Below are 21726 nucleotides of genomic sequence, written 5' to 3' on the forward strand. Positions count from 1 at the left end.
CATTTTTGGGAACCCCTCAGTGTGCTTACAATCTAATTGAAAGCAATAATATATATGTATTTTAATGTTACAAGATATACAAAAAGTCCTTGATATACTACTTTATAAAAGGGTTTCTATAAAACTCTTTAAAGTTCTAATTTTCTTCTTTTCTCAGTTCACTAATTTTGGTTAAATGTCTACTTCATGCTAAGCACTGGATCTGTGTGAAAATTAGAAACTGACAATTTATATACTTGAGTAATGTTTTGATATTAAATTTTTTTGGTGGTAGTTTTTTTATTTTTCTTTTTTAATCAGGGAGCTAAAAATTTCCCCTTTAATTATATAGGCTTTTCCAGTATTTTTACTGAATGTTTTAATTTTATTATTTTTTTTCCTAAGCAGGTTGCTTTTATTGTGCTTTATTTTAGCTACTCTTCAGATAAGATAGTACTCTATCCATTTCATTTAGAGTAATGATAAGAGTTTGATAGCTGACCAAAATCTAGTTACCAATTATATTCTAATTCCAAGAATTTTATTGCCAAAAGGAAAATGTATTATTTCTCACTTTATCACGATCTGTCAGAGGTAATCTGTCATGAAACACTCACATTTTAAAGGGTTTAAAAGCTAATTTTTTAGTTACTTTCTCTGTCATGATGTCTTTTGTGTAATTCTTTTTCTGAAGGTGCTCTACCACACAGTGTGGTCTATCAAAATGAAGAAGGTAAATGGGTGACTGATCTTGCTTATTATACTTCTTTTGATGAAGAACAAGATTTAAATCTTTGTAGAGATAATGAAGGAAGTGAAAAATTCAGAACTGGATGTAAGTATATGTTATTCTGTGTTTCCTTCATTCCTGAACTCCTCACCTGCCCCCTTTCTCCTACTGTGTATAATTAGAGATGATAAATACAGTACATATTATTTATATTTTCTTCAAAGGCATTTTTTAATAAACTTAACTTGATGCAATCAAAGAAAATATTGGCCTTTGGGACTTTTTATTCTTAGTGAAGAGTTTTAAAGTCTGGATCAGTACTTCTCTTTCATTTACAGTGATGGGTTTTTTAGAGCTGACATAAATCTAGTCATATGTTCCATTTCTGAAAATTTTATTGCCAAAAGGAAAATGTATTCATTCACATTAAAGATACCTTTCATATCATCAGGAAAAAATTGTTAGAAAATAAATATTGCATTTTAATGGAAAATTAATCTCATTTCAATTCAGGAAATATCACATTTATTAAGTCCCTATTTTGTTCAAAATAGAGATTATAAAGATGAATAAGACAGTCCGTAAGGTCAATAAAAAGTTTCTAAAAGTGATTCAGATTATAAATTAATCTGATTTCAGCTATATTAAAAACTTTAATAATGGGTTTGGTTTTTTCTTATTTTTTTCTGAAAGGGAATTTGGGAGTTTTGTGGCAACTTGGTTTCATTAGGTTCTTTCATTATAGCATTTTGGCAAAAATACTGGTAAAAATTGCTTAATGGGATTTTGCAGGATCAAATAATCTTACCTGAAAGAACATCTCAGAGTTAGAAAGAATTTCAGATGTCTTTTATTCCCAAGGACATCTGACAGATGGTATGTCGTATCTGCTTGATGACCTTCACTAATAGAGAATGAATTTCCTCCTAAGACAGTCTTTTCACATTTGGATAGCTCTGAATATTTCTAAAAGCTGTGTTTTTGTACCTCTACTCATTTGGTAAAACCCTGGGTTCTGTTCTTTAGGGCCAAACATAACAAGCCCAATTCCTCTTCTATAAGACGTTAAAATATCTTAAGACAGCTTACTTGATTCCTTCTTTCCTTTATTGTAACTTCTCCAAGTTAAATATTTTTAGTTTTGTCAGTTGTTCTCTTCTGTGACATGGTCTCATCTTCCTTGCTATGATGGACACTTTATTTCACTGTGCTTCACCTTGTCAGTGTCCTTCATAAAATCTGGTGCAATGTGATATTTTAGATGTATAGTGTATAGAGTACAGTAACCTCTCTTGATGCTATACCCCTTTTGATCCAGCTTAAGTGATTTAGCTGTTGACATACTGTTGGTTTTTATTGAGATTACATTACGATTTACTAAAATCCCCAGAACAATTTCATAGAAACTGTTGTTTAGCCACTTCTGCTATACTTTGAATTAATATAGTTAACTTTTTGCCCCCGTGTAGGAGTATATTTCCCTGTTTAGCCAATCCCTTTGGATCCTTACTTTGTTGTTCTTATGCTAGTTATTTGTTCAATTTTATACCTTCATTATATTTCATAAGTATTTTTGAATAACTTCTAGCAAAGTCATGCATTAAAATCTTACCTGAATAAATGTTTATTTATTGATTTATTTCCCACAATTTCTTAGCCATTCCCCAGCTGATATATCAGTTCTTTATCCTCATGAATAGTGCAGTTGTAAAGGTTTTGCTATATGTGGGAATTTTATTCTTATCAAATAAGTAATAGAGTAAGACTGGAATCTCTAGGCAAAAAGGAATAGACAGAGTATGCTCAATTCATTCAAATAATTCCAAATTGATTTTCAAAATGGTTGTGCTGATTCATATAACTCTACTAATTTAGCAGTGTTCCTATCTTTCTGCAACTTCTTCAGCATTGGCTATTGGCATCTGTTATCATTTTTAGTTTTCAGGGCATGAGGTGAAACTCCATTGTTGTTTTAATTTTCATTTCTCTTATTAGTGATTTGGAGGATTCTTTCATGTATTCCTTAATATTTTGCACTTCTTCCCTTTGACCATTTAATTGTTGAGATCACTTTTGTTCTTATATTTTTCTGTTAATTATTTACTTATTTTGAATATCAAGCTCTTTTCTAAGAAGTTTCGATGGATTCTCCCTCTCCTCACTTTTTATCTTAGATGGTTTTTTTGGGAAGCTTTTCAGTTTCATTTGATTGGAGTTGTCTGTTTTATCTTTTAGAATGCCTACTTTTACCAGTATTGTTTTATGTAGTTCTGCATAAGACAATAGAAAATGACTGGAGAACAATAAGAACATGTTAAAGGTATAAAGATAGGAAAGGGAAGAAAAAACTATTTGCTAATCACATGATAACTTATTTTTAAAATCTTGGGGAATCTGCCAAAGGCATTAATTTGAAAAGATTATTCATGTTTTACGCTACAAAATAAATCCTCAAAAAATCACCATTTCAGTACAATAATAATAACAAAATAATAATAATAAAATAATAACAAAACTCAACAGGTAGTATTAGAAAAGGAAATTCCTTTCCAACAAACTATAAAATTCATAAAATATTTGGGGATTATTATGTCAGGACACACAAAATAAATGTAAAGATTCAAGTATAAAATGATCCTTTATAATAAGAGGAACAATTTAAAAGGAAAATCTTATGCTTATGACCTACCCATGCCAATATAATAAAAATGGACAGTTCTACCCAAGTTAATTTACAATTTTATTGCCATGTGAATTAGATTAAAATATAGAACTCAGTAAAATAAAAGTTCACTTTGAAAATAAAGGATCTTTAATATGATGGGAACTTATAAAAAGCTATAGAGAGCAAAGGAAGAATTCCTTTCATTTTTCATCATCTTCCATCCCTGGAACATTATTTACTCTTTTTTTGCTTGGTTTCATTTAAGTCCCAGCAATAATCCTACCTTCTACAGGAAATCATTCCCAATCCCCCTTAATGTTAATACTTTTCTTCTTTTGATCCTTTAATTTTTATATATATTGTTTTTATATAATTGTTTGCTTGGAATCTCTCCCATTAGATTATTTTGATATTTTCTATTTATTCTTATGTGTCTTGTTTTAAATATAATTATTCACTTGTAGTCTCTGTCCTTTTATATCATGAACTCTTTAGGAATAAGGACTCTTGTGTTTTTTGTTTGTTTTTTGAAGGGGTTGTCCCCAGAGCCTTAGCATATTTACTACACTTGATATTTGTTATGATCATGAGTCACAAAAACAGAGAAGCAAAAAATTCAACATTTTTTTTTTTTTTTTGACATTCATTGGTTCTTAGTTTTTCAGGAATACGAAGATAAATAAGACAGTCTGTATCCTCTCTAGGTTTGCAATTCTATAAGGAAGATACTTCATTATACAAATTTAAGGCTTCATGTATTAAATGTTTTAAGAGGGACTACTACAAGAGTTTTGTATTCTGGCTGTTGGGTGGGCACTGATTTCACCATTTAGGGATTTCATCTGGTAGAGACAAAAAGGGAATGTACAAGGAAAAAGCATTCATTAAAATATGAGGTTGAAAGAAGAAAACCACAGGGATTGATTGGAAGCATAGTTATAAAACCAATATTTTGACTGCTTAGAGTAATTGAAGGTAAGTAAAGAGGGTAGAATGGGACCAAAGTATGGAACACACAAATGAAAATGTTTAGATTTTATTTTGAGGGCACTGGAAAGCTAGAGACATTTTTTTAAAGTTAAAAATAAAATTTGTTAGTAATAAAGGTAATTAAGCTTATTTTTAAAAACTTGAATGCTTTTGAGAAAAGACTGATATGATCACAGTCATGCTTTAGGAGCATTACTCTGGTGTCAGTGTCCAAGTTATTCTGAAGTCTGGGGAAACCAGTGACACAAGGAAATTGCACAGGAAACCTGTAATAATTGATATTAAAAATCATAATGTGTTTTTATGTCCATTATCCTGTGCCTTATGAGGTATCCTTAGCAGCTCTAGTAAAATAGGTAAATAACTTGGTTTTATTCACTTATATAGATAATAAAATTTCACTTGAAGCATTCATTGATTGATTTATAGATAAGTGCCATGTCAAGATAGGATTTGAACAATTGCCTTTGTCTTTTGATTCCAAATTTATTCCTTGTTCTACCGTAACTTTTTTACCCAAATATGATAGGGCTTAATTTCAAAAGATAATGATTCATGGTTTCACATGCCATGTGATTATAATGACATTTTTTCGATACTTGAAAAAGATTTATATTTTTCTTTGTCAACTAATATATAGTTTTGTAGATGTGTAGTTGTTAGTACCATTAATATTGTTATGCCAAACTCTCTTTAAGCTGAAGCAATTGCTTTGATTGCTCAAGATGAAGAAGAATTTGAAAGAGAACACAGATTTATGCAGGTTAGTAATTTGTTTCAAGTCATTAATAGTGGCTGACTATTATATAGTCATTTACGTTATATATCATTTACTATGTATTAAGTACTTTACAGTTATTATCTTACTGATCCTCATATCAGACCTGGGAGGAGATAGATGCTATTATTCTTCTTATTTTACTGTTGAGGAAACTAAGCCAGACAGCTTATGTTACTTGTTTGGGCTCACACAGCTAGTAAATTCCTGTAACAGAATTTGAACTTGGATTTTTCTGACTCCAGACTTGATGCTCTGTAAAATGTTAGTCTGTTCTTATTAGTGTGAATGAAGGTAAAATTTAAATTTTGTTTTGAATAAAAATTTTTATTTGATGCTTTAATTCTTGCAAAATACTTTTCCCACAACCTTTTTAGGTGGGTATTATAATATAAATATCATAACCTTTTTTTTTATATTAAGAAACTGAAGTTCAGAAAAAGTAAAGTTATTTGTCCGTAGTGTCAGACACAACTAGTGTCAAGTCTGGGATTTAAAACCAAGTTTTTTTTCTTATTCCAATTCAGTATTTTTTTTTTTTTCTTCAGTGTTCTACATTGTTTCTGGAATGTAGTCAACATAATTTCTAATAGGGGATGGATTTAGATCATGGTTATTGCATGCATGTTGTAGAGTATCAAGTAGCATATAGTCATTTTGTATACTTTCGAAGTCCTTTTTTACTCCTTTATACTTTGAATATTTTAAGGTTCTCTTTGCAGAGTAAATAACTTACTGAACCGTACTAGTTTTTAAGATATCTTTGCAGTTCAATTCTGATTGTTATGAAAAGCTCTAAATAATAACAGTGTTAGATATTAAAAACCTTTTGATTTTAGGGCAGACATTTTCCTTATAGAAATACCTTATTAATGAATTTAATCATATCAAACCCAATATCTTGAGGCTTGCAATCAGACAAAAAAATTTGCGGTATTGAATTTAAATATATCTTCACTTAGATTTCTTGTTCATTTGCAATTTTAAAAGACAAATTACAAAGATCTTTAAAATTTATACACTCTCCTAAAATTATTTTCTTCATAGGAAGAGAAAATCGATCTTCAAAACACTTCATGTGCTCTAGGGGATACATCATGGAGTGCATCTGTTAATTATAATTTGTTGAGAAGATCACTGACCACATCAGATATGGCTGGAGATGATGCCAGTTATTTGCGACTTTCTTTAGGGGAGTTCTTTGGTCAGAGATCTGAAGCACTTGGCTGCCTTGGAGGAGATAATAATGTAAAAAGGGTAAGTATAAGAAAATGCAAAGAAAAATCAAAGTAGCCAAAAATTATTAGTTATGCTTTATGTACTATACTAGGTGATGGGTAATAATTTGTCTCACATGTTTTAAAGATTTATGTTTATTTCTATTTTACAGTCTTTAAAAACTTAGGTTACACTATATTTTTATAGGAGGAAATTCATTCCTACATTTAGAAATCAGAGTCTAAGTTTGGAACATAAAACCTTTTTTGCCTTATTCATTGAATAATTCATTCAACTTGAATAAAACATTCAACTTCATTGAAAGTTCATTTCAGTAAAACTTTACTATTTAAAAAAAAAGAACTATATTTAAAATCTGTCAGTGAAAACATATCACAAGATCTATAGGTGCTTTTAATCTGTATTTTTTTCTTTCTTTTTTTGGCTGAGGCAATTGGGGTTAAGTGACTTGCCCAAGGTCACTCAATTAGGAAGTGTTAAGTGTCTGAGATTAGATTTGAATTCAGATTTTGAACTAAATCTATTTTTAACAACTTGAAGAAATGTTAACATTGCCCTATTGTATCCAGATCTTAAAATATTGTTACATTATACAAAAAAAAATGATTTTTTTACTTACGTGGAATAATTTTTTTTGCTGTTTTTATAGAAATATTTAGGGAAATTTGTAAATTATTGTCTTTGTTTTTATATGTAGGTGGTTAATATTTGAAATGAAAAATATTAAAGGGGATATTTTAAAGTAATAAACACTGGCTTTTAGAAGATTTATGTTATATATTCTTAGATATTTTAAAAATGTAGTTAATTCTTTGAATCGATAAATTAGTTGGGAATTGGATTCATAAATACCTTATTAGTGACTGTCCCAGAGCTACTGGGACAGACTAAAATTTTAGGGCAATATATTTAGCTTAGACTTTGCAGAGAGCCTAAAACATTGTGAATTATTTTTATAAACTATCTCCTCAGATTGACAAAGATTAAATTCACAAAGCTTATTTGACAACATACAATGATTTTTTCTCATCTTAATCTGATTTGAGACTTGGTTTTATTATCATTGTTAGCCCTGACCAGTTGTCACAGGACAAACTTTTTCCCCAAACAAAATTATTTTACAACTTCAAATTAAGTCTCTAAAAACGGTTGTAGTCAATTTTTTTTTTTTAGATAGCAAATGCATTTCTTTAGATGATCCTAGTTTGTAGGACTAAAGAAGTGAATGAGATTGTCTTAATCCAGATTCTTATTTTGAATTGGTAGGTGAAAAGAAAATACTTTGAATTCATCAGGGTAAAAAGAATATTCTCTTTTGTTCCTTGTTCCTGGGTCTTTGTGAATTGTGAATTTATAGTTGATGTAGTTTTTTTTTCTCTCTTGAATGATGAGGATATTTGAAATAAAATGTTTGAAAGATAATTGCTTTTTGTGATAGAACAAAAGAATACTGCTTACCTTAGTTTCTTTCTATCTCCTTTTCTTCCCTAAGTACCAGACAAATAGTATATTTAGATTCTAATAAAAATCAGTCATTTGTTAAATGCCTATGTATAGTGCTATTTTATATATATTTATACACATCTATATATGAATCTTGTGTGTGTGTATATATATGAATTTTATGTGTGCTTATGTATATATGTACCTTTTATATGTGTGTATGTATATATACAAAGTTAGGATGACCAGCAAAGTTGAGTTTTTTTAATCTAATAAGGGGAGATTTATTTGAATTGGATTAACATCTAAGTGGATGAAATATAATACAGAATTATAAGTTCATAAAATGTATACCCACTGCTATTGTAGTCAATTAAGGACTTTTATAGAAGAGATAGCATTTGATTGGTTCTTCAAAGATTAGACAGATGTGAATAGATTGAGATAAGCAATGGAGGAAGAAGTACTTTCATGCATTGTATTAATGTGCCGAAGAGTAGAAATCTGAAAAAAGGGATTAGTTTAAGGGTTTTTTTTTTCAACTTTGTGAACAAAGCATTTATAGTCTATTAAATTGTGAGATATGTAAGTGGCATTGTACAAAATGCTTTTCTGTTTAATTGGTTTCATATATAGTGTAGAGAAACTAGGGTTAAGGAGGAAATTGTCAAATAAAAATCCATTTTCAGGTATAGGTAAAGCAAGGTATATCAAATTGAAATGGCATTTTGCAATGAAATATGCTATAATTGAGCTATTTAAAGGACATTTTGCTTGGAGGGTTGGGTTTGATGATGGATTGTAATATTTCTGAACTACTTTGTAAAATGAACTGCCTTATAGTAAAATTTCCTATATTACAGTTTGAAAATTTTAAAAAATAACATGTTCAATTATTTTGTAGCCATCGTTTGGTTACTTTATTACATCTCCAGAAAAAAGAGAACCTGTAGCTCTATTGAGGGAATCTGATGTGTCAGCAGACAATTTAGAACGAGATCAAGAGCAGCATGTTCTCTTTTCAGGTAATGGTTGAAGTTTTGGGGCCTAATTAACTCTTATTATTGTAATCTTAACAGTTGCTTTCACTCAAGTCCATATTTTCTTAAATGTCGGTAGGGATAGCTCCTGAGCAGTCTCTTAAAAATGCTCAGTTTTTCTTTTCCCTGCATTACTATTTATTTAGATTAATTTAGGACTTTAGATCTTAAATGCTTGTTGATTAATTGGGTCCAAGAAAGATTTCCCTGTAGTTGATTAATTGGACCTAAGAAAGGTTTTCCTGTAGGCTTTCCAACCCCCCAGATTAATAATTTCTTTTAGAGATTTGTGGTGGCTATTAGTGATTTCTTCATCATGATAGCTAAATTATAGTTTTGTAACAGACTATATACTACATTCTATGTTTTAATAAACAGATTCATCCACTAGTAGGCTGACCATTAATTATATGATAAATTAAATGTACACATAATAAATTAACATAACACAAAACAAATTAAAATGTAAATGGACCTCACTCTTACCATTATCATGTGGTTTCTGCAGTGGTTTTGGCAGAACAATAAATGAGATAGGAAAGGATGCCAAGAATCAGTTTTTGATCCTCTGATGAATCTTGTGTTGTTTATTTTCATGTGTGTTAATTTGAGCAATCTTGACATTCCTGCTGTAAATAAAATGAGAAGATGACAGTTCAGAGGCCTTCCTTGAGAGACAAAGAAATTGGCAGAGTTGGTTTTATCATAATTTCTTAGTAAATTTAATTTTCTTTTTTTGTTCTTGATAAACATTTATAAAAAGACTACCATGAAGATAAGTATTTTTGTCGGATTTTTTTGGCAGAGGATAGTGAATAATGGTTTGCCAAGAAGTCAAAAAAGTGGCCAAGTTCATTCAACATATACTTTAATACTTGGTAATTTAACTGTAAAGGTATATGATTTAAGAGAAGATGCTAAAATTTTTGGAGAGGATATTTCAGTTGTAAAAAATGAAATAAGTTGTAGACTTAGATCACATAGAAATCTCTCCTATTATATATTGTGAATGTTTTCTTAAGAAAAGGAAGGTGGTAGATAATACATAGCACCAAATAAATGAAGAAAAGTGATCATATTTTAGCAGAAAAGGAATAATAATATATATGGAAGTCATTTCCAGATTGACTGTGTTAAACTGTCTTTACAAATCAACCTCAAAATTAATACCAAACAAATTATAATAAAAATGAAAACCTGAGACATGCACTTTGAGCCAACTACAACCCAATCTTTTAACCAAGCTGAATAACTTTGAATGCTACAAAGTATGAAATAGCTAAAGAACTGACACCAACGCAGGTTTCTTAAGGAAGTTTAGCCCAAGTAAATAAGATCATTACCATAGATAAAAATCACAAGAGCCTTGAAATTTCTTTAACCTACATGAATTCCTTCCCAAGAAACCAGATGAAAGCCAATTAATTAAATATCTTCTAAGTATTGGGCTCTGGAAATATAAGACAAAAATGAAAATTCTTTTGGAAACTAAAAATGAGGATTAAGGCCTTTAAGGGACTTGTATTTAATAAATACTATGTAACTATATTTTCTATACTGTTCATTGAATTTAAGAGTCATTAGATGAGTTCAAATCCCAGATCAGCTGGTTATGACCTTGGACTGATCACTTAACCACTTTAGGCCTCAGTTTTTCCATCAGTAAAATAAAGCAGTTGGATGCTGTTTCAAGGCTCTAGAATTTTCCAAGTCCCTATGTATTCTCAGCAAAAGCCTTTCTCACTTTGGAATAGTTAAAGGCATTGCTACTATAATCAATGGGATCTTGAAATTAAAGAATGGAATGTAGTCAAGAATGGATGTATAGGAGTCAGAGAACTGATCTGATCCTAGATCTGATAAGTTTTGTGGCCTGGAATAAAACATTTTGTCACTGAGGGCTTGAGTTTGTATGACCTATAAAAATGGAGAAGATATTTGGCCTCATAAATTTTATTTATGCCATAAGTCTACATATCTTTTTCTTTTTCTCTTTATTAAAGCTTTTTATTTTTTCAAAACATGTGTGGACAATTCTTTAACATTAGCCCTTGTTAAAACCTTGTGTTCCAATTTTCTCTGCCTTCCCCTACACCCTCCCCTAGATATGGTAAGTAGTCCAATATACATATCTTTTTTGAAGTAAATTATTTTAAGTTCAAATTTCACTTATTTAAATGAGTATTTAAATTAGATGTGCTAATTGTTGTGTAGGGTGTAAAGGGTATATAAAAACAGTCTTGATCTTCAAGGAATTTATAATTGACTAGGTGAAATAAGACAAGATCATCTGGAGAGAAGGAAAGTAAGGCAAAAGCATTTAAATGTAATCATTTGGAATATTTTTCTTTTCATCCTTTTTCTGTGAATAGTATGCTTATAATCTATATTACAATCTCATTTGGGTATGGATTTATTTAAATGACATATTACAGTCTCATAATAATCATTATTAATGATTTCATATATTAGTTGAATATCATTGTTTATAGAAAAGTGCTATGCCTTAATCATGATTCTTACTGTGCATTTATATAAGACTTAACACTTGTAAAGCATAGATAACTTTGATTTGAAACTTTCAAGGGATGGACTAAATCCACATAATTATTTAATTGTCTGTAAAGAGTTCAGGAGTCCTTTCTCCTTCTCCCCAAAATAAAACAGCATAGATCTTAACATCAGCTGCTGATTTGTTCATTGCCTCAACTAACTTTTATTTAGTGAAAGATTGAAGTCTCTTTTTTGACAGTTGTCAGTTCCTTTTTTCTTCAGTCTCATGGATTAACAATTATCAATTCTGTTATTTCTGTGTTACATTATAAATTTTAAATGTTTTTTTTTTTTTTTTTTTCAGAAGATGTAAAAGAAAAATCCAGGAAGCCAGTATGTGATGGATCAACCACATTTAACATTGATGATTTGGAGACCACTTCACAAATAGATGAAAATAAGATTTTTAAAGAAAGAACAGAGGTATTTTGATTTTTTTAAATATACAATTCACATTTAAGTAAAGTTATTGATTACTGTTAATATAGAAGCAATATTGATGCTCATTTTTACTCTCTCTAATTATCTTTAGTGATCAGAGATAACAGATAAATGTTTAAAAGTGCATGTTTTAAGAATTTATGAAACATACTTATTTTTATATAATGTAAAACATTTCTCATTTTTACACTATGCTTAATTATAACAGTTTTTGATGACATCCCTGAAAGTTATTTTTACCATAATTTTATGTAATGCTCAAAACCTAGAAAAGATGGCTTGTTCCTATATAATTGTGTATAGGGTAGATTTGAGTCTCTTCAGAAAAACAGATAAAACAAAAAAAAAATTCTAACATACTGTGGAAAATTAAGTCTTTGTCATTAAAAATATATGCATTTATATTAATAAAATTGTCTTCTCTTTTTCCTTTACAACTATGTTTATCCTTAGCAGCTGTCTGTTTTGCCTGTTCTGATGGCTGATTCAAGTTGTTGGCATTTTTAAGATTTTGAGTCTTTATTATCCCTACTTTTTAATATGTTTTTTATTGGAAGGCTTGAAGGAATCATTCACAAACTTTTAAGTGCCATTTTTTTCTTGCTAGGTTTATTGCTTTTTTTTTTTTTTTTAATCATTGAAATTGTTTAGATTTGTAAATCCTCTTAACAGCCTATGGTTGAATGATGCATAAATACTGATGTTTTATTGGGTCACTTAGCTGTTACATAGATTAATTCTTGGAGGTACTAAGTCTCTTATAATCATTATAATGATCACATCATACTTTCATATATGTACACATATACATACACACATATGTCAGTTGAATTAGTTCACTTTGAATATAAATTCTTTTCATTTTTTAGGATACTTTGGTCCACAAAAGCAACAATGAAAGATATGAGAGCAAGATTCCTGATTGTAGTGATACTATACTCAATATAAGTACCATTGCTTCAGCTATTGCTAATGCTTCAGTGAGTGCTGATCCTTCCCAATTAGCTGCTATGATAATGGCACTTTCAAATAAAAACAAACAGAAGATTTTTCTAGAAGCTAGTAATAAAGAGAGGGATTTTTCTTTTCTGAATCAAATGCTACCTAGTCATTTAGAAAGTAATGGAACCAATACATTTGATATGGAAAAATACCTCAAAAAAACAGAAGTTAGTAGATATGAAGGCAATTCTGATAACTTTTTGAGAACTGGATTATCAGGTGTCTGGAATTTTTCCTTATCCAATAAACAGGCCACACAAGATTTTCTTGAAGTAGATTTACACACTGATAGTGTAAATGTAAGGGAAGCAGAAGAGAATCCAGATGTTATTTTTAGTAAAGAAATAGAAATAAGAAGTCAGGAGTCATTTGGTGTATCTGACTTAAGTAAAAATATTGAAAAACACTGGGATAACAAACAGTGTATAGAGAATACTCCTGATGAAATGATGACTAAACATTTAGCACCCAAAACAATCTTGGCATTTGGTGGAAGTAATGTAAGAGAATCCTTAATGGATGATAGTACAGAGAATGATATTTCACTTAAAGCTAAATCTTCCTCATTAAAACAAATTGCAAGCAAAGACATGAGTCCTCTAAATTCACTCCTTATTAATGGGGATAGAGAAACAGTTGATAAGATATTTTCCATTAATGCCAAAATACCAGATGTTGGTAGATGTGAAAAACCTATATTGATTCACACCCCAAAGCTTTGTAGTTATTTGCCAGTAAGGAATTCTACCCCAATGTTGAACTGGACATCTATAGAATGTAAAGAAATACATGATGGAGAAACTCAGAAGCAAAATGAGAGCAATTGTGAGCCACACAGCAGTGACAAACATGTGATCTTTGAAAAATCTTCTGCTATTGGTAAGTGTTCCTTTATACATGTGTGTGTTTGTGTTCTGTGATCAGTTTCACCACATTTCATAGTGGGTTTTTTTTTCCTGTTTTCATTGAGGAACAAACCACTGTTTAACAAATTTGAAAGATGTTTCTTCTAAACGTGATCTACAGTGTTTAGAAGATGAACTGTTTAGCTTCAGACCTTCAACTTCAGCACTGATTCATTCTTCTCCTAGTGAAGTTTCTGAAACACCTATTTCAGGGTAAGTGTTTTTTGAAGTATCAAAATTGTACTCTTTATATATCTAGCTTTTAAGAATGTAAATTTTAAAATGTACACAAATTTTGACAGATCCTTTATTTATGAAGATAAAAAGGAAATTTTTTGTCTAATTAGTAATCAAGTGATTTGATGAATCAGTTCAGTTTCTAGAAATTGATTTTCAGGGTCCACAGTAAATGATTCCATAAACTGTCCCTATACTATTATAGATCTGTGCTAAAATCTGGTAATGACTAACTTTTTAGTTTGAGAACTGAATGCTCCTAACCCAGTGTTTTGTTGTTTGGGTGCAACATTACGATGTATCATTTCACAGATGTTACCAACATTACATAGAATTGTTGCATATTCAATTAATATTTTAATTTAAGCAGATTACAGAAAAAGAGGAACCTTTTATAGTATTGAGATATTTCAGCTAGGTGGTGTAGTGGATAATAACGCACGGTTTGGATTTAGGAAAACCTCAGTTCAAATTTGGTCTCATAGACACTTGCTAGCTGTGTGACCCTGCACAAGTCACTTAATCCCATTTGCCTCAGTTTCATTGTATATAAAATGAACTAGAGGAGAAAATGGAAGCCACTATAGTATCTTTGATAAGAAAACTAATGCCATCATGAATAGTTGGATATGATTAAGATGACTGAACAACAACAAAAGTTTTTAAAGAGAGCATACTGGATATAAAACAAATTCTTCATTAAACCCTATAAGTTTTTGTTTTTATAAACAGGAATCTTTGGGTCAGCAGTTTAATTTTCTTTTTTTGTACCTTTTGTTCCATTTTTTTTTTTTAATGATTGCAAAGGATTGGATGCAAATTAGATGCCCATCAGTTGGGAATAAACATGTTATGGCATATATAATCATATCTTAGTGAACTATAAAAACATAAAGAATTCAGAGAACCATGGGAAGAACATGACATTATTGTGAGTGAAGTAAGAAACAGGAAAATAATAGACAACTTGCTGTGTAATGAAAAGAATAGAAAAATAAATGTTGCATAATTATACAACTGAACTTAGTCCCAATTAAGAATTGAGAAAGAATACCTTCCTTTTTTCATTGAAGAAGTAAGGGTCTTTGGATGTAGAATATTGTCAGATGTGATTAAATATTTTTGTTGATTTTGCTGAATCATATTTTTCCTTTTCAAATTCTTGTTAACTTAGAGAGGCTAACAAGATGGCAAGGGGGAAAATAATATATTTGGAAATTAATAAATTTTTTAAAAATTGGGTTTTTAAAAAAGTATTTTGGAACATTCAAAAAATAATAAGCACAATACATTTTTAGAAATCCAAGTAAACATTTGAATTGCCTTATTTTTGTAGAATATCAGTCTTGAATCAGGCTCAATTTTGGTTTAGTCTTATATGGCTTGATTCTACTCAGTGGAAAAGAAACAGTGAGAAGCTAGCTTGCACAGGGCTTGCAAGAAATTTCCGTGTAATTGAAAATGTAGAAGAGACTGGACTACTTGTTGAAATCTATTATAGAGTGTATTCTTGTTCATGTTTAATTTGGATTAAATGACTTCTAGGAAGTCTTTTACAACTTTGATCTATCTTACACTGTGATTTCATTAAATATGGTACATACCTCTGTTTGACATAGTTATATTGACTTTTAAGATCTCTTCTAGTAGTTGACAGATACGAAAAAAATTAATAATTTTTTAGCATCTTCTTAATTCCCGGCTATGTTGTTATGATGATTAAATCAATAAAGGAACAAAGTTAATATTAACAAATTATGCTCATTAAGGCTGTTATCTTTCCTAATCATTTTGAGAAGAGTCCTTTTTAATTCTGAAAATTTGTATGTGACTTCCATGTTTGTGTTTCTTGAAATATAAAGAAAGATTTGACTTACTTTTACTATACAAGTTCTTCTGAGATACCATATTGTTAATACTTCAATACTTCCCAACAACTAAAGATACTATTATAAAGTGAATTTTCCATTTGTCATTCCATTATGACAGTATATTATTAAAGGATCATTGTAATGGACTAGAATGGTTGTGATTGTTCCCATTTAAAATCGACTGTTTATATTATTGTGGTAATTATTATACTCTTTTGACTCTTCTTCATACACTCTAAACCATGTCTTATTTCTTTACTTTTTTTGGTACTTGTCATTTCTTATAGCACAGTAGTATTTTCATTGTATTCTTGTGACCACTTAAGATAATAAAAATAAAAATAACTAGTATTTATATAATGTTTTATGGTTTCCAAAGCTCTTTATAAATATTTAATGTCATTTGATCCTCACCACAACCCTGGGAAAGTAGATGCTATCATTATGTCCTCCATGAGAAAACTAAGGCAAACAGCTTAATTGACTAGTTCACATCAAATAGCTAGTATATGTCTGAGACCACAGTTAGATTCATGTCTTCCTGACTCCAGATTCAGCATTCTTAACTACTGTACTATATAGATAGAGCTGGGAAGCTCCACAGAGTTATGTAATCTAAGCCCTTTATTATATAAATTTATTTAGCCATTATGTTAGTTGTAAGAATTTTCCTTTATTAATTTTTTGCTTTCAGAAATAATACTGATATACATTTTTTTAGTACTTCAATACTTGAGTATTTTTTTCTTGCTGTCAGTAAATTTGTTAGAATGTAGTTTTACAGTTTTAGTTATAGTCTTAGTAGTAGAAATTCTAAGTGTTTTAAAAAGATTGTGAACAATTGAATAACTTCCTTTACATTATTCTAGATTGTTTTGGAGAGCGGTTCAATTACTTCACAGTCCATTGAACAGTGTAATCAACTTGTTTGTCTTCTTATAACCTTTCTAGCAGTTTTCCCACATATTATATTTTTTAACTTTTTTTTGCACTTTTGCATTTTACCGTATAGTAATTATATGCTTTCTCTACTCAAAAGAAAACATTTGAAATGAGGCCTTAGAAATCTTAAACTTTCTATTGATTAGTCAGTCTCTTATGTTCGACTTGCTCAGTCACTATTAGCAAGATTTGTCTAGCCTACTGTATGCATAAACTACTGATCAATAGATTTTTCTAATCCAGGTTTCTTTATTTCTTTGTCTATTTTTGTTGTCTATTAATGCTTTGAATTCATTAGTAACAGGGACATATGGGGAGGGGAAAGAATAAGTTCACTTTTCTGGTATCTTCATATGTTATAATTTTGGGGGGAAAATTTTTTTTTAATGCCATAAATGGTTAATTTATATGCAGTGAAGCGGTTGGTTTTTTTATAAGTAGAATTTTTAATCAGTCTGAAGCTTTAGATAACATTTTTTATTTAGCTTGTAGAATAGGAATTTTAAGCACATTTAACTATAAAAGAAATAATTTGATCTACCCATATAGATTACTTGTTTTGTCCTTGTTTCTTTCAGGTTAGTGTTTTAATACAACGAAGACCGCATAGAAATGAGAGTTTAATTGTAATTTGAGATAATTTAAAGCAAACTTGGTAGTTTGATCATTTTTGTCACACTTTGCCTGTTTGTATTAATTGCTGTGTAAAAAGTCTTAAGAAATTTAGATGTCATATTTTTGAAATATAAACAATTAAGATTAATGGCAGAAATTCTAGGGATATTGAATAAAGATCACATTATACTTGATGATATCTAGATTTTCCTTTTTCTTTCAGACTTGAATCAAATTTTCTTAGCTCATCAATTCATCTTCAGAAACCTTGTGATAGTATTTTATCCCAGTCTGTATATTCAAGTCCAAGTATGGCTCGGTTAACTTATGTCTCTGTCCATGATAGCGTGGTTGGTGATATTTCTGGGAACAGTCAGGTAATATGATTCATGGTAAACTACACACAATCACTAATCATAGATTTTACAGAATTTTGGAAATGGAAATGACCTAAAAACTCATGGAAATGGTGTGTTAAGGTTCATATGCAGTTTCCACAGAGAAAGAAAAGCATTTGAAATAGAAATATGACGACAGAAAATTATTTGGTTTGCAAAAGACAATTTACATAGGTATGAGCTGAATACCTGCTTTACATGCCAAGTTAAGCATTCAAGGCAGCACAAATGAATGTTTTTTGTAGTGTGTAAATTTTTTAAAATGTAAAATTAGTTTTCTTAGTTTGAAAATTTTAACATGAAGATGTTATCCTATTGATACATGCACTCTCTCAATATGTGTGTGTGTGTATATATATATATGTGTATATATATATATATTCATTCATCTAAGGATCATCCATATAAGTTTATTAGGATAATTTGAGTTTATCATTTATAATTTTTTTGCAATTTGTTCTAAATAAAATTTTTTGTTACATTTAGAGTGATGCTCCTAGTGAACTTAGTACAACAATTGTTCGAGCCAGTCCAACTCCTTTGGAAGAGCAAGCTATAGAAAGCGTCAAAGAAAAGGAGCCATTACAAAACAGTGATAAAATCTCAAGTGTTAATCCAAGCAGTGTGGATAAGAACACAGAAACAGACCAGCCTATTACTTGTGATGACAAAGTTGAAGAAATACTATCAAACTCTAAAGTTCCTGAAAACTCTTCTCTTAAAAGCACCCAGCAATTAACTCATGATGAGTTGGGCCAAGTAATTGAGACCTTACCAAGCAAATCATGTGTCTTCCATCCACCCGTGTCAGCTAAGATAGATACACCTGTGTCTTGCCAAGACAGAGTGACCCAAAGTCAAGAAATAACCTCTACACATATGTTACCACTATATAGTGGTTCAAGCAGCCACTTTCCATTACCTCCAAATAATATGGGTGATCAATATGTTTCAGTTTCTGGTTTTAACTCTCAGGGACCTGCTTCTGAAATGCAGTCTTTGTCTGGTGCAGTCCCCCCACTCCTCAATAGGAATTCACTTACCACACCACCATTTAATGCACAGCAATATTTGGGAACTGTATCAACAGGAAATGTTGCTTTGCCTCAATATCATATCAGCAGTTCTACAGTTTGTGGTCATTCAGGAGGATATCCTTGTACTGCCATTCCAGGAGAACATATTCAGAATTCTGTTGCAGTGGGAATGTTTCTAGGACATAATGCTGGTTCTGGATTACTGGGTCCTACTTCACTTTGTAATACTCATTCTAATACTTTAAATCAGAATCTTTTAAGTACTGCAAAACTGTTTTCTGGGCCACCCATTGGAACTTATGGAATTGAACCATGGGAATCACGAATTACATCAGGGTTTGGTAAGAAACTTTTTTTTGTTATTAAGTTTGCTTAATGTAGGATAAGAACTGAATTGTAGGAAGAGATAGTAAAGCTAAGTCATAGGATTTTTATGTATGAATGGACCTTTTAACAAATTTAAATTTTTAAAATTATGAATTTAATTATCAACAAAACAAACTGGGAGCACATGGAATAAAAGCTATACATAAGTCCTTAACACATAATGTATATCTTAACAGAGGAGAAAGAAACAAACAGTGAACAAAAAATATCTTGCCTTTTTTTTCCTATCTGGAAATTCTATTTCTTTTGACTTTTCTTCAATAGAATTGTAGTTGATGTACCTATTAGTCTAATTCTTCTCATCTTTTAGTATTTTTATTTATAATAGAAATTTAGTAAATTATAATTTATGTGGCTAATCTCTAGTTTGCTAGACATGTTATTTTCAATTTAATGCTATTATAAATACTGATGTTAGTGATAAATAGATCCTTTTTTTCTTTTCATGGTATTCTGAGAATAACTGGTCTCAGAGACAAAAAAGAGTGAATTCAAGTCTGTTCTCTGTCACATACTGGCCATGTGACTAGGCTTATTCTCATTGCTCTTGGGGCGCCTTGCCTGGTAAGTTGAGAACAGATGCTGTTCTCAATTTTTGAGAGCAATTTTTTCCTATAAATGAAATCCTTGAGTCAAATGGAATACTTGAGTATTACTGATAAATTTTCTTTCCATATTGTGTTCCAAAAAAAATTCCTGCTCATTTGAAGTTTTGCTAACCAGTTTTACCTAGCCTTAATCATAAAAAAATGGGTGTGCTATCCTGAGTTATCCTGATCTGTATCTGGCTATTGGATTCAGATGGCTTTGGAATATTGTGCTTTGTTCCAGAAGGTAGGTAACCTTGCACAGCACTCCCTCACTTCAATCCAGTTCACTTGCATGTCATTGCATCATCTCCCTGGTGTCATGGTATTCTTTGAGAACAAAGGACAAACACCAACAGTATGATATTCATTCTCTCTGAAAACTTCCTAAAGTGGAATGTAACTTTTTTTTCCTACTCTTGCTTCTGTAGTTGTTATGAAACAGCGTGTATTAGTTGGAATTTCTCTGATTATTAAGGGATTTAAATGTCTTATTGTAACTAATTATGTAATTCTATTTCTTCCTTTTGAAAAGGATTAATCTTTTGACCTTCATTTCATTGTTGGGATTATATTTCTTTTCCAAATCTGCTTCACTGTTCTTTCGATTTTAGTCAAAAATATCTTTGTATAATAAAATCTATTAACCTTCTCTTAGATAATTCTATTTGTTTGGGATGAGTTCCTCTTTATATAGTTGAGATAAATATAAATATCTTTTTTTTCCTATTTTAAAAAATTTAGATTACTTTTATAATAGTAGTCCAAACTCATATTTTTGCTGTTGAGATATTCAGCTTTCCTATTGGCTTTTCTTGAATAGTAATTCTATTCCTTTATGTTTTTTAGACAATGCATTTATCAAGCATTAACCTCAAATATGCATCAGGTTTGATTTCTGAATATTGTGCTTTCTTTCAACCAGTGTATTTCTTTGCAAAGTTTTTTATTCTGAATTTAATATTTATCTGCAAATAGAAATAACAGGATATAAGGAATTAATTTTAATGTACCAGCTGTTAGCCTAATTCTAACAGAATTAGAACCAATTAAATTTACAAAAATCTAAAAAACTTGGAAGAAAAACATTATTTCTTAAAAATACTTGTTTTTAACCACATTTATTCACAGCAGAGATGAGCAGGAGGATAGCCCATTAAATGTTCAGTTATTATTCATTGGTTTACATCAGGCTTAATTTAAAGTTGTTTCAGCATGGTCCATTTGGAAGGGACTTTAGAAATTATGTTGTCCAACACTGTCATTACTTACTATCAACTCTCCTGACAAGATTATTCTCATAGGTATTATCCCTATCTTATAGAGGATTAAACACAATTTGAGAGGTTATAACTTATCCATTGATTATAAAAATATTATATATAAACTTAACATACATATGTATACATACACATACATTTTACATACTATATGTACCTATTTTATGTGCATAAATATGATGTATTTAAGAATCTAAGTATTCCTTATTTTAAGTTCAACTTTGTTTTATCTTGCTGTTTTATTTCCTAGATGATTATATCATTTGCTGTTATATTTTGTTGCCATTACTTACTTTTTTCCTGAAGTAGACAGAATAAACAACTATGTTTTATTATACTTGCTTTTTTAATAAGAATGATTCAGGTGTTCATGATTAGCTAGGGGCTGAAAATATTTTCTGTTATTTGAAGAAAATATTCCAGTATCTTACTTAAAAACATTTTAAACATAAATGTCTTGTCTATGAAAGAATTAATGTTTTTTTTATTTTTTATAATTGATGTTTATTATCTGATATACATTTTAATTCTGTTAAATTCTAATTGGTCAAGATAAGTAACTTTTCTGATTTGGAGTGAAATATTTTTATATAGTTATTAGGAACTA

The 21726-nt window shown here is 30.0% G+C and overlaps 1 protein-coding gene across 5 annotated transcripts in view; it reads left to right on the top strand.

Moving 5' to 3' along the window:
- Positions 1–21726, top strand: part of CEP192 (centrosomal protein 192) — a 156972-nt gene that overhangs the window by 50050 nt on the left and 85196 nt on the right. For all 5 annotated transcript variants that reach the window (XM_051970500.1, XM_051970501.1, XM_051970499.1 and 2 more), the window contains 9 exons: positions 674–814; positions 5063–5127; positions 6190–6399; positions 8729–8849; positions 11722–11840; positions 12728–13739; positions 13831–13978; positions 17654–17807; positions 18315–19206. In XM_051970500.1, coding sequence (XP_051826460.1) covers positions 674–814; positions 5063–5127; positions 6190–6399; positions 8729–8849; positions 11722–11840; positions 12728–13739; positions 13831–13978; positions 17654–17807; positions 18315–19206 — 2862 coding nt within the window. The remainder of the gene's footprint in view (positions 1–673; positions 815–5062; positions 5128–6189; positions 6400–8728; positions 8850–11721; positions 11841–12727; positions 13740–13830; positions 13979–17653; positions 17808–18314; positions 19207–21726) is intronic.

This window comes from Antechinus flavipes, chromosome 1, assembly GCF_016432865.1.
Source record: "Antechinus flavipes isolate AdamAnt ecotype Samford, QLD, Australia chromosome 1, AdamAnt_v2, whole genome shotgun sequence".
Classification (NCBI taxonomy): Eukaryota; Metazoa; Chordata; class Mammalia; order Dasyuromorphia; family Dasyuridae; genus Antechinus; species Antechinus flavipes.